General features: G+C 41.4%; 1 protein-coding gene across 2 annotated transcripts in view; it reads left to right on the forward strand.

Moving 5' to 3' along the window:
• The window catches only part of TRMT9B (tRNA methyltransferase 9B (putative)), a 67033-nt gene that overhangs the window by 40162 nt on the left and 12106 nt on the right, over window positions 1-14765 (forward strand). For both annotated transcript variants that reach the window (XM_035004128.1, XM_035004127.1), the window contains one exon: window positions 11963-12117. In XM_035004128.1, the coding sequence (XP_034860019.1) occupies window positions 11964-12117 (154 nt within the window). In that variant the 5' untranslated portion in view covers window position 11963. The remainder of the gene's footprint in view (window positions 1-11962; window positions 12118-14765) is intronic.

Genomic DNA, 14765 nt, shown 5'->3' on the forward strand with positions numbered 1-14765 from the left:
CATAGATTAAAAGGCAAAAAACCCAAAAACCTAGGTATTTTATAATTAAGTCTTTGAACTATCATGACCAACTTGTATTGTTATGTTAGAATTGCAATTTGAGTAGGTCTTTAAAATTTAAAGCAGAGTTTTATGTTCTCTTTTTTAATATTGTGTCTTCTGTGGCATTTATAATGGGAGAACAATTTACAATGCTTATATTTGCTTTTAGTTACAAAAATATGACTTCTGCATGCCTAGGGTCCATGCGTGAAACAGCCTCTGCCAGGGCAGGAAATCATGAAATAGAAAACACAACTGGGAAAAAGCTCAGTCCTAGCCCTGTTTCCTGTTGGTCCCCAGCAGGGCATTTATGATTTCTGACCAAAGACTTGAGGACCAGTTTGTCCTGGAGTAAAGTACTGTTGTCCTGCAGAAGGAGCTAAGGAAAGGGCTCATTGATGCCTTGGTTCTACGGTTAAATATTGAGTGACTGCTCTGTGTTCAGCACTATCCTAAGACAAAGAAAGGTCCTAGTCCAGTTCCTGCCCTCCAGGAGCTTCTAGTCTCATTAGGCACATATACAAAGTTGAGAATTCAAGATGGGATCAGGAGAAATGTCCCAAGAGTGATAGAGATAATAAATATGCCGAACACAGAAAGAGTGGGAAGGCTGGTTGATATCTATGGCTCTCCGTGAAGTCTTTATGCAGGAGGACAAAGCTTGCTAGACTTCGAAGGCCAGGTGAGATTTTGGAAGGGGAAGGTGATAGAGCATCTCAGGTGACAGAGGACAGTCCGTTGGCTTTAGTGAAGCCTTGAATGAGGAGCTGTACGAGACCCACTCAGGGAAGGGTGAGGAGAGGTCTTCAGGTGGAAGCTGAGAATTTGAGATATGGTGGCCCCAGGATAGAAGTCTGGGAAGACTGACTGGGACCAGGTTGTGGAGGGCTTTGAATGCCAGGCCGAGGAGTACAAGCTTCTTCCCGCAGAGAATAGAGACCCCTGAAGGGCTTTCAACCCTATTAAATGGCCCTTATCCATTATCTGGAAAATTATCCAGAATTGACATGAAACAGAGATTCTAAATTGCTTTTCTTGGGTTCCTGGAGGGAAAATGACAAGTTGCAGCCTTCAAGCCAGGAGTAACACGTACACTCTGTGGTCCCTGCAGTCACTTTTTACCACGGAAACGTACAGTGTCTCCAGCAAGCCATGATTAAAGGAGGAGGGGTGGTGCAAACTCCTGGCCTTACGGATATGAGATGTGGGGAGTGGGAGGAAGGCAAGGGGGACAGAGAGACTGGAAGGCTGCAGAAGCAGCTCAGATACTAGGTTGTGGCAGGGCAAAAAGAAAGGCGGAGAGACAGCAAAGATGGCGGTGGAAGTACCACAACGCTGATCTCTTAGGCTAGCGCTGGGTCCCACATGCTGCTGCCATCCCAACATGCTCTAGTGCCACTGGGCTCCAACAAGGGTCCTCTCGTCTATTTGTGGCAAGTCCTGTTGGGGAACTGTGGCAGCCACAGTGCGACTTGTCCACTGTGACACCCCCTGAGGTGAGTGCCGTGGTTGCGAAGACCCGTCCAAGTCTGTAATAAAGTCCGTTGGCAGCAAACATCAAAACAGACGCTTCGTCGGGCATGAAGGACGGAGTTGTTGGGAGTGTACTAAGGAGCTGACAGAAGAGCTATAAACCAAACCTCAGGAAAGGCAACACTTGGAAGAAACCTGAGGATCTTTCCTTTAGGGTTGTGCCATTAGTGACTGGGTTCCAACTACCTCTTACCAGTTTCCCAGGGGAGAGAGACTGTCCTCGACTGGATCATGTGCCCACCCCTTGGCCTACGTGACTAGCAGGCCCCAGCATCACTTGGAGTCTGAGACAGGGGCAGTTCCTCAAAGGAAGAGCGGAGAAGCAGAAATTTTAAAAAAGTATTTAATCTCCGGGGCGCTTGGGTGGCCCAGTCAGTTAAGCATTTGACTCATGATTTCAGCTGAGGTCATGATGTCAGGGACCTGGGATCAAGCCCCATGTGGGGCTCCATGCTGAGTAGGGAGTCTGCTTGGGATTCTCTCTCCCCCACCCCACACGCACATGCTCTCTCGCAAATAAATAAATAAATAGTATTTAATTTCTAAAATGTCTGGGAATACAGATAATGGTCATAAGTGTATGGCCTTAGGCTTGGGGAGAGATCAGATATTTTGCAGAATCTTAGGTTTCCAAAATAATTTTTTCACAACTACCTTTGGCAGACCCTCTTCTCTTTCAAACTAAAGTCTTATGGTTTAAAACAAACAAACAGATATGAACCAGAAATTACCCCCAGCAATACCTTCATGCCTTCATGCTTTGGGGTCCACACATTAGTGTCTTTTCTTCCTCCCTCTCTCCTTCCCTTCCTTTTGTAGCAGTCAGATCTTCAAACACATTGGGTGACCTGAAGTGATTTATTTGATTTCTATGCCTTAGCTGTGATAGAATTTCTAAGTTTGCTACTCTCCCTGAAAGTCAGGTTAATAGGCTTAAAAAAAAAAAAAAGATTTATTTATTTGAGAGAGAGAGAGCACGAGCACAAGCAGGAGGACAGAGAGAGAATCTCAAGCAGATTCTGCACTGAGTGCAGAGCCCAATGTGGGACTCGATCTCATGACCCTGAGATCACAACCCTAAGATCACAACCTGAGCCAAAACCAAGAGTTGGTTGCTTAACCGACTGCGCCACCCAGGCACCCCCAAAGGGCTTTAAGAAACACAGTGGCTTACCCAGCTTTGGTCAGTCTTTGAATAGATACTTCTTATAAATGCAATTTAATTGAATTCTAAGGTGATGATCCCAATTTCTCATTCATTCATTTGGAGATGTGTTATTTTACATACAAGGAGGGCTCACAGACAATTTCCTTTTAGACAATTTCCTTTTTAACGATTTCCAATGACACTGGAAATGAACATAATACATAAAACTCCAGCCTACTACAATTCTAGACTTCTAGAGCAAGAGTTTTTAAGCTTTTTGGCATTATTTTGAATTTTAATTTTTTAATACAAAAGTTCAAGCGAATCTCTCTTGTAGTTACAAGAGACTATATGCAATGAGATGGCTCAGTCTCCTAAATATAATGTGAAAAGAGAAAGACACAAAAGAATACAGAGTATAGGATTACTCTGTATAGTTACAAGTTGTGAGAGTCTGATTTCCATTACTGATTGATTAATAGTAGTACATTCTATGAACAATGAAATTAGAATGTAAATATCTAGTTCTGAGCCCTAATTGGAATAGATATAAAATTAATAAAAACATAAAATTATATATTTTATCTCTTCTTTCTTATTTTTATCCCTATGAAATTGGGACTCTTAGATCTTTATCTATTTTTCCCACTTCCCGTGTCTTGCTTCTTCTGCATTAACATATAAGAAGCACGTGATAATCATTCAATATATATTTGTTTTCCTTTTTCTTCTCCTTTTCTCTTCCCCTAGTGCCTTTCCCCTTTTCTTTATCATTCCATTTTACACCTTTAAAAAGAAAAACTGTAGGGACACCTAGGTGGCTCAGTCGGTTAAGCATCTGACTCTTGATTTCAGCTCAGGTCATGATCGCAGGGGTCATGAGATTGAGCCCTGCGTCAGGCTCCACGCTCAGCGTGGAGTCTGCTTGTCCCTCTCCCTCTGCTCCTCCCCCTGCTGTCTCTCTCTCTCTCTCAAATAATTAAGTAAATCTTGAAAAGAAAAGAAAAACTGTATTGGCACATATTTTTGGCTCCTTCTTTGTTTTTTGGGGGGCCCTGTTTCTTCTATTACATCTGTGTTGTTCAGGTGATTAACTGCCCTCCTATCAATTAGGCTCCAAATTGCTGTTTCCTTGGTTCTATGGCTTATAAATATTGTGAAATCATTCTGAAAGTTTTTATTCTCCCATAAACTCAGCAGGTTTTTCCAGTACAGTAAGTGCTCTTGTAGAGAGCCACATAAACAGCTGGCTAAACATTCCAGCTGATCAACATAGCAGTAATAAATCAGGAAATTTCATTTTGTCCGATCATTTCTAACAAGGCACTGAAGTGTCTGAGAATTGTCTTAATGAGTAACAGTAATGATAGAACAACAAGGTGGTGAGAGAATGATGGTAAGAATTGGATCCACATGCTGTTAGAAAGCTAAGGATAAGGCAGCATCTCTCCTGGATTCTTTATATAATATCTGTTCCCATCCATTTACTGAGATCCATAATCCTCATATATCATCGTAGCTGTGCTACTTGGAGGCCAGAGCTAACATAATTCATCCTTAATTTCACATTGGATATTTAGGTAAAGCTATTTAGTATTTAATAAACACATGAATCTAGGGTTGGTAAAGTGAGTTTCTTTTCTTGCAGCAGACCAATTAGACACTGCCCTGATAGGACATGTTTACTGAGAGCAAATGGACTTTATTCTTCACAGGTTACTGGATAATCTGGCATGAGACATTATCTTATTTAAATTAGTAAGAAATCCTCAGTTAATTTCCCTAGACCATGTCCTTAAGGGTTATTTGTGAATCAGAATTGTTAAGTGTGTGGTTGTTGAAGTCACAGTGGTTGGGTCCACATCCCAAGCATTGGGTTTATCTCTATTTGTTCAGGTCGTTTTTATGTTCTTTAAAAAGTCTTATAGTTTTATTCCAAGAAAAACGAGGAGAGGAAATCCTCAGTTAAATTTCATCTGAGCTAAAAACTCAACAGTTTCTGTATATATTATTACATAATCTAATTTCATGGGAATATTGCATCAACATGGTACCCTAACTCATCTTTGACCCTAGTGATCTCCAGTTTCTAGGTGTCCCCTAGAAGGCACTAAATGAATGACATTCATTCACCCTGGCAATGGCAGGACATGGCTGAGAAAGGATATTCTGCTCAGCTTTGAGTTTTAAAAATCCTTTAAAGTTCATAGTAAGACAATTGTCTGAAAGTAAAAGGATTTTCTTACATTGAAATATATAGGGAAGTATATATGTGTACACTTAGATGAATTTTCACAAAATAAGCACCCTTGTGTAACCAGAACCCAGATCAAGAAATAGAATATTACCCACACCCCAGGACAGTGCCCCCCCCCCGCTCCTTTGCAATTCCTACACCCCGAGGTAGCCATGATTCCACTTCTAATGGCATAGATTTACCTGTTTTTGCACTTTACATAAATGGAATCCTATACTCTGTATTCTTTTGTGTCTTTCTCTTTTCACATTATATTTAGGAGACTGAGCCATCTCATTGCATATAGTCGCCGACTTTTGATTCTTATTACTCTACAGTATTTCGTTGTATGAATCCACGGCAATTTCTTTGATTCTTCTATTGATGACAGACATAATGCATGGCTTCCAGGTTTGTGCTGTTTTGCAGAATGCTACTGTGGAAATTCTAGACTGTCTTTTGGTGAATTTATGTGAGCATTTCTTTTGGATACATATACACATACATAAAGAGCAGAATTTCTGGGCCACAGGATATGCATATGTTTGGCTTTAGTTGTTACTTGCCAAAAGTCTTCCAAAAAAGCTGATGCAATTTACACTTCTACTAGCAGCATATTCTAATTCTGGCAGCTCCATGTTCTCACCAACACCTGGTATCTTCTGTCTTTTTCCTGTTAGCTGTTCTCTCACGTGGGTGGTGGCATCACACTGTGGTTTTAATCTGCAGTTGCCTGATATGAACGAAGATGGGCACCTTTTCATGTGTTTCCTGTTCATCTCCTGCCCACGGTGAAGTTCTGTGGGTTTTTTGCCCATTTTTATATTGGGTTGTTTGTCTCTTGCTTAATGGCATGGAAGAATTCTTTATATTCTGGATACAAATCCTTAGTCAGATGTATGTACTGTGACTATCTTTTTACATCCTATGGGTTGAATTTTCACTCTCCTATTGATATCTTAATTTAATTTTTTTATTTTTAAAGATTTTATTTATGTATTTATTTGAGAGCATGAGAGAGAGAGGAGTGTAAGCAGGGGGGTGGGGGAGGGAGGTGACGGGAGGGGTAGAGGGAGAGGGAGAGAGAGAATCTTAAGCAGGATCTACACCCAGCACAGAGCCTGATGCAGGGCTCGATCTCGTGACCCTGACATCATGACCTGAGCTGAAACCACAAGTCAGATGCTTAACCGACTGAGCCACCCTGGTGCCCTGTAATGTCTTAATTTTAATATAGTCTAATTTACTTATTTGCCCTTTTATGGTTAGTTCTTTCTAGGACCTGTTGAAGAAATCCTAACCAACCTCAAGGTTATATAGAAGCTGTCTTTTTCCTCTAAAAGCTCTATTGTTTTACCTCATAGCAAGAGAGTTTAATTTAGAAATGTCATTGGTAGGTAGGTACCTGGAGACAGAATTAAATAAGAAAACAAATGAGTATGTTTTCCATTGAGCCAAAACGGGGAGGACTGACTGTAGAGAGAATAATGGTGCAGAAAGAAATTCAGGATAAAATATAACAGAAGTTCCCATCACAAATAAAAGACAAATCCCTCCTGGTGACTGGGCCATGAGCTTCGAGCCTATTATCCCAGTTTCTGAGCTGCCTTTCTAGGACTGGTTATGAAAGGAACTGTCCTGAGAATATGCAGCTATGGTGACTTCTCTCTGGGGACAAGGAGCCACTCCAGGGGACAAAACAAGGCCTCTCAGAGTTCTCTGTGTTCTCTGTGGGTCAAGTTCAGTGTCTCATCTCCTTGATGAGATAGTAGGAAAATCTTTTCTTGGGAAACCTTTTCAGCTCCTCTGAATGTTTTTACTATTTATACATGTGTGTGGTAGGCATGGTTTTATAATGATCATTAAAAGTAATTCATTTTTTTATACTCATTTCAAATTTCAAAGTTGCATTTGAAATTGTGGGTGTTGGGCATGTCTCAGTGTGCACCCATCTATCTATCCCTGTTTCTTTGTCCAGAAACACAGCATTAAGAAAGACTGAAAGGTGAGAGGGATGGCTTACAGAGGGACATAAGGAAACTTTGCAGGTGATGGCTACATTCTTTAATCATAATTGTCTTGTGGTTCCCCACGTGCATATGTATAAACCTTATCAAATTGCGCACATTACAAATGTGCAGTTTGTTATACATCAATTATACCTAAACTGTTACAACTAAAATAATTTAAAAATATTGTTTATTTGCCTGGAGTTTCATTTTTCATTTATTCATTAAACATGGTTAGACCTGTTTAAGACCAGTGCTAGATACCATGGGCTCACCAAAGATGTATATTTAATGTTGCTTCTTTAGAGTTCAGAATCTGGTAGAATTACTTAAGTTATTATAATACTTTGTAGACTATGAAACATTTCAGGTCCTGTGGAATTTAGGGATGAAGGAAATTACATTTATTTGAGAAGTTTGGAGAAAACCACAGGCAAAAGTCACTTCTTGGCTCACAATATTAAGTTTTAAAAGACGGGATACAGTACTATATTCAGTTTTCTCCCCAATTTTGTTACATCTGTAGTAAAAAGGATAATGTTAATATTTATGAAGGAAAAAATTTAGACACACTCACATAGTAACAGGGTACCTTCCAATAGAATATAACTGATAGTTTTTACTTTTTCATTACCTATTCAACATTTCTTAGGTGAGCTGTTTATTCCTTTTGGCTTAAAACACCCACGCTGTCTGTGCATCAGGGACCTACACTGCTGTTTCCATGATTTTGCAGAGACATGGAAAACAGTACTGGAGCTACATGCTGGCTATTAAAGCTTCTGCCCAGACATAATTCACATCTTTTCTGATCATATTTAATGGTCACAATCCAGGCTTTGTCTGAATGAAGTTGGGTGGAGAAGTGTTATCCTAATCACATGCTCAGAACAGGACAACCAAGTATTTGTGACTTCTTAATGATGACCCAGTTGCTAGAAGAATTGCTGATATCCTTCTTTTTGTTCCTCTCTCCCTGGGAAACACATCAAGCCACTGACCTCTCCTGTTAGTTTCCTATCACTTTCTCTCCTCGCTTCCATTTTCCAAGGAATATAGGCTAGCCATAGAACAAAACCCAAAGTTCTTAGTATAAGAAGTAAGGCTGGATTAGAGAGGACTCTTGTGGCGGTCAGGTCAGAAACCCAACAAGTGTAACTACAAAGGGGAACTGACGGACTCCGAGGTGGGTAGGATAAGGAGTAGCCCCCAGAACTGCAAGAACCAAAGTCTCAGGGAGTAGAACCAGGACTTTATGCTTCCCATGTTTCTTCTCTCTGCGTTTGTCTCTCATCTGTTTGCTTTGCCTGACTTCATTCTCTTCTACCTTAAGACAGCTTTTGCATGTGGGGGAAACATAGTCACTGGCAGCCTGACCTTCACATCTCTCTAGCTCTGTGATGCCAGGGACAAGACCACTGGTTCTTTTTTTTTTTTAATTTTTAAAAATTTTTTATTTATTTATTTTGAGAGAGAGAGAGTGTGTGTGTGTGTGTGAGTGAGGTGGAGCAGGGAGGGGCAGAGGGAGAGAGAGAAGCTTTTCTTTTTTTTTTTTTTAAAGATTTTATTTATTTGACAGAGACAGCGAGAGAGGGAACACAAGCAGGGGGAGTGAGAGAGGGAGAAGCAGGCTTCCCGCTGAGCAGGGAGCCCGATGAGGGGCTCGATCCCAGGAGCCTGGGATCCTGACCTGAGCCGAAGGCAGACGCTTAACGACTGAGCCACCCAGGCGCCCCAGAGAGAGAATCTTAAGTAGGCTTCACAATGGGGGCTCGATCTCCAGACCCTGAGAACATGACCTGAGCTGAAATCAAGAGCTGGATGCTTAACCGATGGAGCCGCCCAGGTGCCCCAAGGCCACTGGTTCTTTAGTTCCACACAGAGATCTCTCCAGGAAGGACTCTAATTGGCTCACCTGGTATCACCTGCCCACCTTGGACCAATGATTGTATCCGGAATACAATACCATGATTGGCCAGGCCTGAGTCACATGCCCCTCCAGGGAGGACAAGATACAAATTATCAGAACAAGGGAGATGGTGAACTTGGTGGGACAAATAAAAACAATAGCTATTCTAGTCTAATTAGAATTAGATATGCCTAGGGCGATCTTTTAAAATTGTAAGTCCGATCGTGTTACCCACCCCCCCAACCCATCTACCAACTGAAAACTACTTTCTACTTTCAATTGCACTTCAAGTAAAACCCAAATTAGTTCTTTGAATTTTCAGTGCACTACTTCTTCTGACTTCTCCTTACCTTCCAGATTATTTTACCTTCTCTCATGGCTCACCAACAAGGCATCAGCTAGCTACAAGGGCCTAGAATCTGACAGCACACAGGTTAAGAAGCCTGGCTAAACCAAACCCCATCTCCCTAGCCGCACCTTGAACCCTGTGCTCTTATTTTAGTACTAATCTCACTAGGTTAATCACATTACCTAATTCACAAGGAATTTACCTATATGTATAACATTCATCTGGAAAATATTGCAGGAAATTTAAATCCAGTGTTAAAAATGTCACATCGGAGAGCCCCAACTCTACAAATCAGGTTCACAGTCAGCTCTTTATTCTGCAGTATATAATCTTAACTTAAAATGCAATAAAAACAAAGTGGATTTCTGTTGTTCACACACTTTAAAATAGGTCTTTGTTTACAGTAGAGGCCAAGCAATTTGGGAGAGGACTTAGAGGAAGGTCTGCAAGGGGTACTGTTCAGATACTACAAATTCTGAGCTTGTAGTTGGAGCCAGATTGAAGATCATCGAGTTTATGCTGATTGCCACTTGACATGTGCAAGTACAAGAAAGTAAAATGTCTTTGTTCTAGGGTTCCTCAAAATTGCATTGTCTGATTTGATTCCTTGAGGGGGAAAAAGTGTTAAAGAGACTTAAGTCTACGGAGATTTTGATTAAAAAGAAAAGCACTGGGCGTTTGGGCTTTTCTGGTGTGTAGGAAGTTACAGGCAGCCATCTGTTTACTTTGTAAATTCCAGTTGAGGGTGCAACATAAGCTGTTTCAGTTTGGGTGGAAGTTTTGTCAGACCTCACAAATGAGATTTGTACTCTGTTAGGAGTTTGCCAGATTTTTTTGCAGGGGCTGTGGGCAGGTCCATGGTAATTAAGGAGAGTCTACTGCTAATTTGTTTTCTTAAGAGTAAATCCTGAGAAGCTCTTCCTTGCAATAGAAGGAATGATGGAATTAGGATATCATCATTTGGTGATGATTATGGTACTAACTGTTTGGGGCAAGAATCACCCATGGGTAGGACGCTGAAACTGGCGGATGAGACTCTGAAAAACAGGATATTTATGTAGTCTCAAAGTATCTCTCCACAAGATATTTCTTAAATGCAAAGGGGAGTAAGAAGGGAAGGTACTTTGTAGTTCCTAATGAGACACCATCTTATTCAAGTGCTTCCTACTTCCCAGGGTGGGGGTGTAAGAGGATGGAGGGTGGGGAGCGGGACGCAGGGGCCGTCTAGAGACTGGGCCCTTCTCCTGTTGCTCTCTCATCTGCAAGCTTGTGAGTGTAGCTTCCTTTCTTCCCACATGCCCCACGGTCACTCCCTCTTCTCCCAAAGCCAATGCCACCTTCTGTGGTCATGGTTAGATTCCATTCCAGTTATGTTCGTTTATTCCTTTATTTACGGTCTGCCGTGTGCAAACTCCAGGGGATTCAGCGTTAAATAAGACAAGCCCTTGATCTCTAGGATTTTCCAGCCAGCACTAGAGGAAAATATCAAATAAACTATTATAGCCCTTTGTATGTGTAGAGGTATGCACGGGGTGCACAGGGGTACAAAGGGCAGCACGAAACTAGCTGATGCGCACCGGTAGGGCTCTCAAATGATTGAAAATACTTTGATATTGATTGGTAAAAAGCCGCAAGCTGAGCCCCTGGCCACTTCCCTGGGATACTCTTCACTCACAGGCCTCAAGAGAATAATTAAAAGATTAAACCCAACACAGCAGAGGCCTCTAAGACTGCTCTTGCATTTTTCCACTCCTGATTGCCTAATGCTGCGTGAAAGGTCAGACAAGGCTTTTCTGGAAGAGGTGATGTGCGTGTCAACAATGAATGGAAGTTAGCCAGGTAAAGCACAGCATCTGTTCAGGCCCCTGGATCAGGGAGAGAATGTGTCGCATCTGAGAAACCATGGTTCACTGAGCAATACAGCTCATCTGATGCTGCGGAAGGGTGGTCAGAAATGGCTTCGAGAGGTAAGTTAAGGCCAGATCAGAAAGAGCCTCGTAGGCCCCACTAAGACACCTGAACTTGATTGAACAAGGTATAAAATGCCTCTGAAGAAGTCTGAGATGGAAAGCAACACAACTGGATTTATGTTTTAGAAAAACAGTTGTGGCATAAGTGAAGGAAAGAGGTTGAGAGGGGCAAAAGACAAAAAGAAACAAAAAACCTGTTAACAGACTGTGGAAGTAATTCAGGCAGGAGATGAGCACCTTTTCTAAAGCAGAATTAGTATGGAAATAGAGAAATGGCTGGAATCCAAAAACATTAAACCTGACTTTTTCCCTATGTGACTACAATAAATTTCAAAGACCTGTAAAAAAAAAAAAAAGGTAGATTCAATAGGGCTTTGTGATTGGATTGGAGTGATGAGCTACCTGTTATAAAATTTTAAAAACGTATTTAGCATTAGATAATTTTATCCAGAATGAACCATTTGGTAAGCCTTTTATATATGCTTCCAAAATGAAGAATTGATCTTGCACAGGAACGTAGGGTGGCTGGCTCGTTTCCAAACCATTATTTTCCGAAGATCTGCAGGTAAACACTATGCATTTGCTAGCCTTTGGACAATTATGGTGGGGTCACACTGCAGGTTTTGTCCTTCGCAGTGCAAAAGAGAGTGTAAGGACAGTACAACCTTGACGGCTGTAGGTCCCCGATTTTAGGAAATCCGCATCCTCCATCAGTTATCTCTGGTGCGTACTCTGACCTGCATTTCTTGGGGTGGCCCCATTCCCAGGATGGATCATGAAGCTGCCCAGCTGGAGAAGCAACACGTGCATGATGTGTATGAGAGCACGGCACCTTACTTCAGTGACCTGCAGAGCAAAGCCTGGCCTCGCGTCCGCCAGTTCCTCCAGGAGCAGAAGCCCGGCAGCCTCATTGCTGACATAGGTAACCCGGGCTTGTGCCCCGTAGTCTGAAATATATTCTCCTGTGTCTTTCCTTTTCAGATGCATCTCACATTTCTGTTCTGACCAGAAGTCTGAAATTGTGTCCTTGGCCTGCCAGTACCTAGACTATTCAACCTTATAGCAGAAATTCATCAAGTCAGGGCGCCTGGGTGGCTCAGATGGTTAAGCGTCTGCCTTCGGCTCAGGTCATGATCCCAGCGTCCTGGGATCGAGTCCCGCATGGGGCTCCCTGCTCCGCGGGAAGCCTGCTTCTCCCTCTGCCTCTCTCTCTCTGTCTCTCATGAATAAATAAATAAAATCTTTAAAAAAAAAAGAAATTCAATAAGTCAGAAAGTAGGAAACTTTTTGAAATCTACATTCACACAATGGTGACCTTTTCGAGAGCCTCTGCGCACATCCTCCAACAAAATCGACCTGGCACTGAATGAATAAATCATGACTGAAATGACTGCAGGTGAAATTGACCATTTAAAACTTGGAAACATTCACATTTGTAAATAACATTTGGTGGCTCACCGTGACTGGCTCTCTTGCCTTCTACAGAAGAGCCAGAATTGTGGGATTACACAAGAGGTCCCGTAACCTCTTATTAGTCTCATAGATCCTTTTCCCTTAACTATTCCATAGGTCTTTCATTATTAGAGCCTTTCTTTAATTAGATCATATCTTCGTAATCACTGATTTGCCTGGAGGACTTTGGCTCAGTATCTTTCTGAATCAAGAAGTGGTAAACCACAACCCAGCAGATCTAAGACTAAGGTTTAAGACATGGTAGGATTCCCACTTGAGGCATGCCCACCTAAAACTGCTTTCCAGCAACTGCGTGCAGACTGTGCCCAGGAGAGTCATAAATCTGCAGTTACCAATGCCATCTGATTTGACATTTACTCTAAACATTTACTCTAAATATTAGTACGAGAAACAGACCTGTATCCATGGCTTTTAGCATATTAAAGGTGGTATGAGCAGGGTGGAATCTGGGAAAGGGGTGCATGCCATATAGAAACGGAGAGACTTTGAAAACTACCTCTATCATGTCAACTTTTAAAAATTAACTGTGGTTTCAGAAGATACAGTGAGTTTGGAACTCTTACCACCCTCGATGTCAGCAAAGTGCCAGAATCTTAAAATCAGTTAGGAAGAAAAGGAACCATTCCATAAGTGGCTTTGGGACAACAGTATAATTATATGCTGCTTTCTCATACCTTACCCCAAAATTCCAAATGAAGCAAAGATATAAATATGAGAAAATTAAATTGTTAAAGGACTGGATGATTGACAACTAGATTATTTTTAAAAATATCCTCAGAGGCAAAAGCCCCTTCTGTGTGTAACACCAAGGAAAGTCAGAAATCATAAAAGACAATACAGTTGTCATTATTCACAGTACCTACGTTAAGTTGATAAAATTGCCATGAACACTGACTTTGTGAATACTGAATTACTGCCCTGAGGGGAAATGTAGGATCAGGTTCCTGTGAGCCTCTGGTCACAACATTTTGGTCAACTGATCAATACCTAACCTTGTTTCATGCTTCTGTGTATTTGAAGACACATTATGACGATATAGTATGGATTCTTTAACATTAAACTCAAGGCCAACACACTATATAACTCATGCCTGAACATAATTTACTGAACACATATATTTCGTCATAAGGCTCGTCATAGCCATCTTGGGCTTAGGAACTCTTCACAGCACTTTAACTCTATGCTCAGGGACCATCCTAAACCATGAAGTCACTGGAACAAAGCACAAAAATGTGGCACTAAATAGACCACAGAAAGAGCACTTGTTGGTAGGATGAGAATCAAAACAAGACACTGGCCAGACACCTCAGGCAACTCAAATTTTTCCAAATTTTTGCTGCTCTATAAACAGGCTTGTCAGTGAACCACCATGCAAGTGCTTGAGTATTGACTTGGGGGTCACAGATTTTATCACATAGGTGAACGTGCAAATATGGAACCTGTGAGTAAAGAAGATCGACTATATGGGGGCACCTGGGTGGCTCAGTTGGTTAAGCGACTGCCTCGGCTCAGGTCATGATCCTGGAGTCCCGGGATTGAGTCCCGCATCGGGCTCCCTGCTTGGTGGGGAGTCTGCTTCTCCCTCTGACCCTCCCCCCTCTCATGTGCTCTCTCTCATTCTTTCTCTCTCAAATAAATAAATAAAATCTTTAAAAAAAAAAAAAAAAGAAGATCAACTATATGGATATCTTTGGCCATGTAAAAAGTTGAAAGTTCTACAAGGCAAAAATCTAGACATATATTACTGAAGTCAAAAAACAAAAATTAAGTTAAAAATATCTGCAATTTATCTGATAGAAAACTGGATAATTTACTGAATCTACAGGGTATTCTTTAAAGTCAGTACAAAACAATAGGACCAAAATTTCAAAAAAAAAAAAAATGAGGAAAGGATATGAACAAAAAATTAAAAAAAAGGAGGACTACCTCTTGCTTAAAATTGTTTTGCTGGCTGATGTACTTACGTGGCTCAGTAACAAAGGTACCAAAGGGTATACGGTGAAAAATATGCCATCCCCGTCCTACGGCACCAAGTAACCCAATGAGCTTTTTGTATAATCTTGAGATATTTCAAGTATAAGCATTTGCATATGTGTG

This window comes from Mirounga leonina, unplaced genomic scaffold, assembly GCF_011800145.1.
Source record: "Mirounga leonina isolate KUSES-001 unplaced genomic scaffold, KU_Mleo_1.0 Mir_128, whole genome shotgun sequence".
NCBI classification, from domain to species: Eukaryota; Metazoa; Chordata; class Mammalia; order Carnivora; family Phocidae; genus Mirounga; species Mirounga leonina.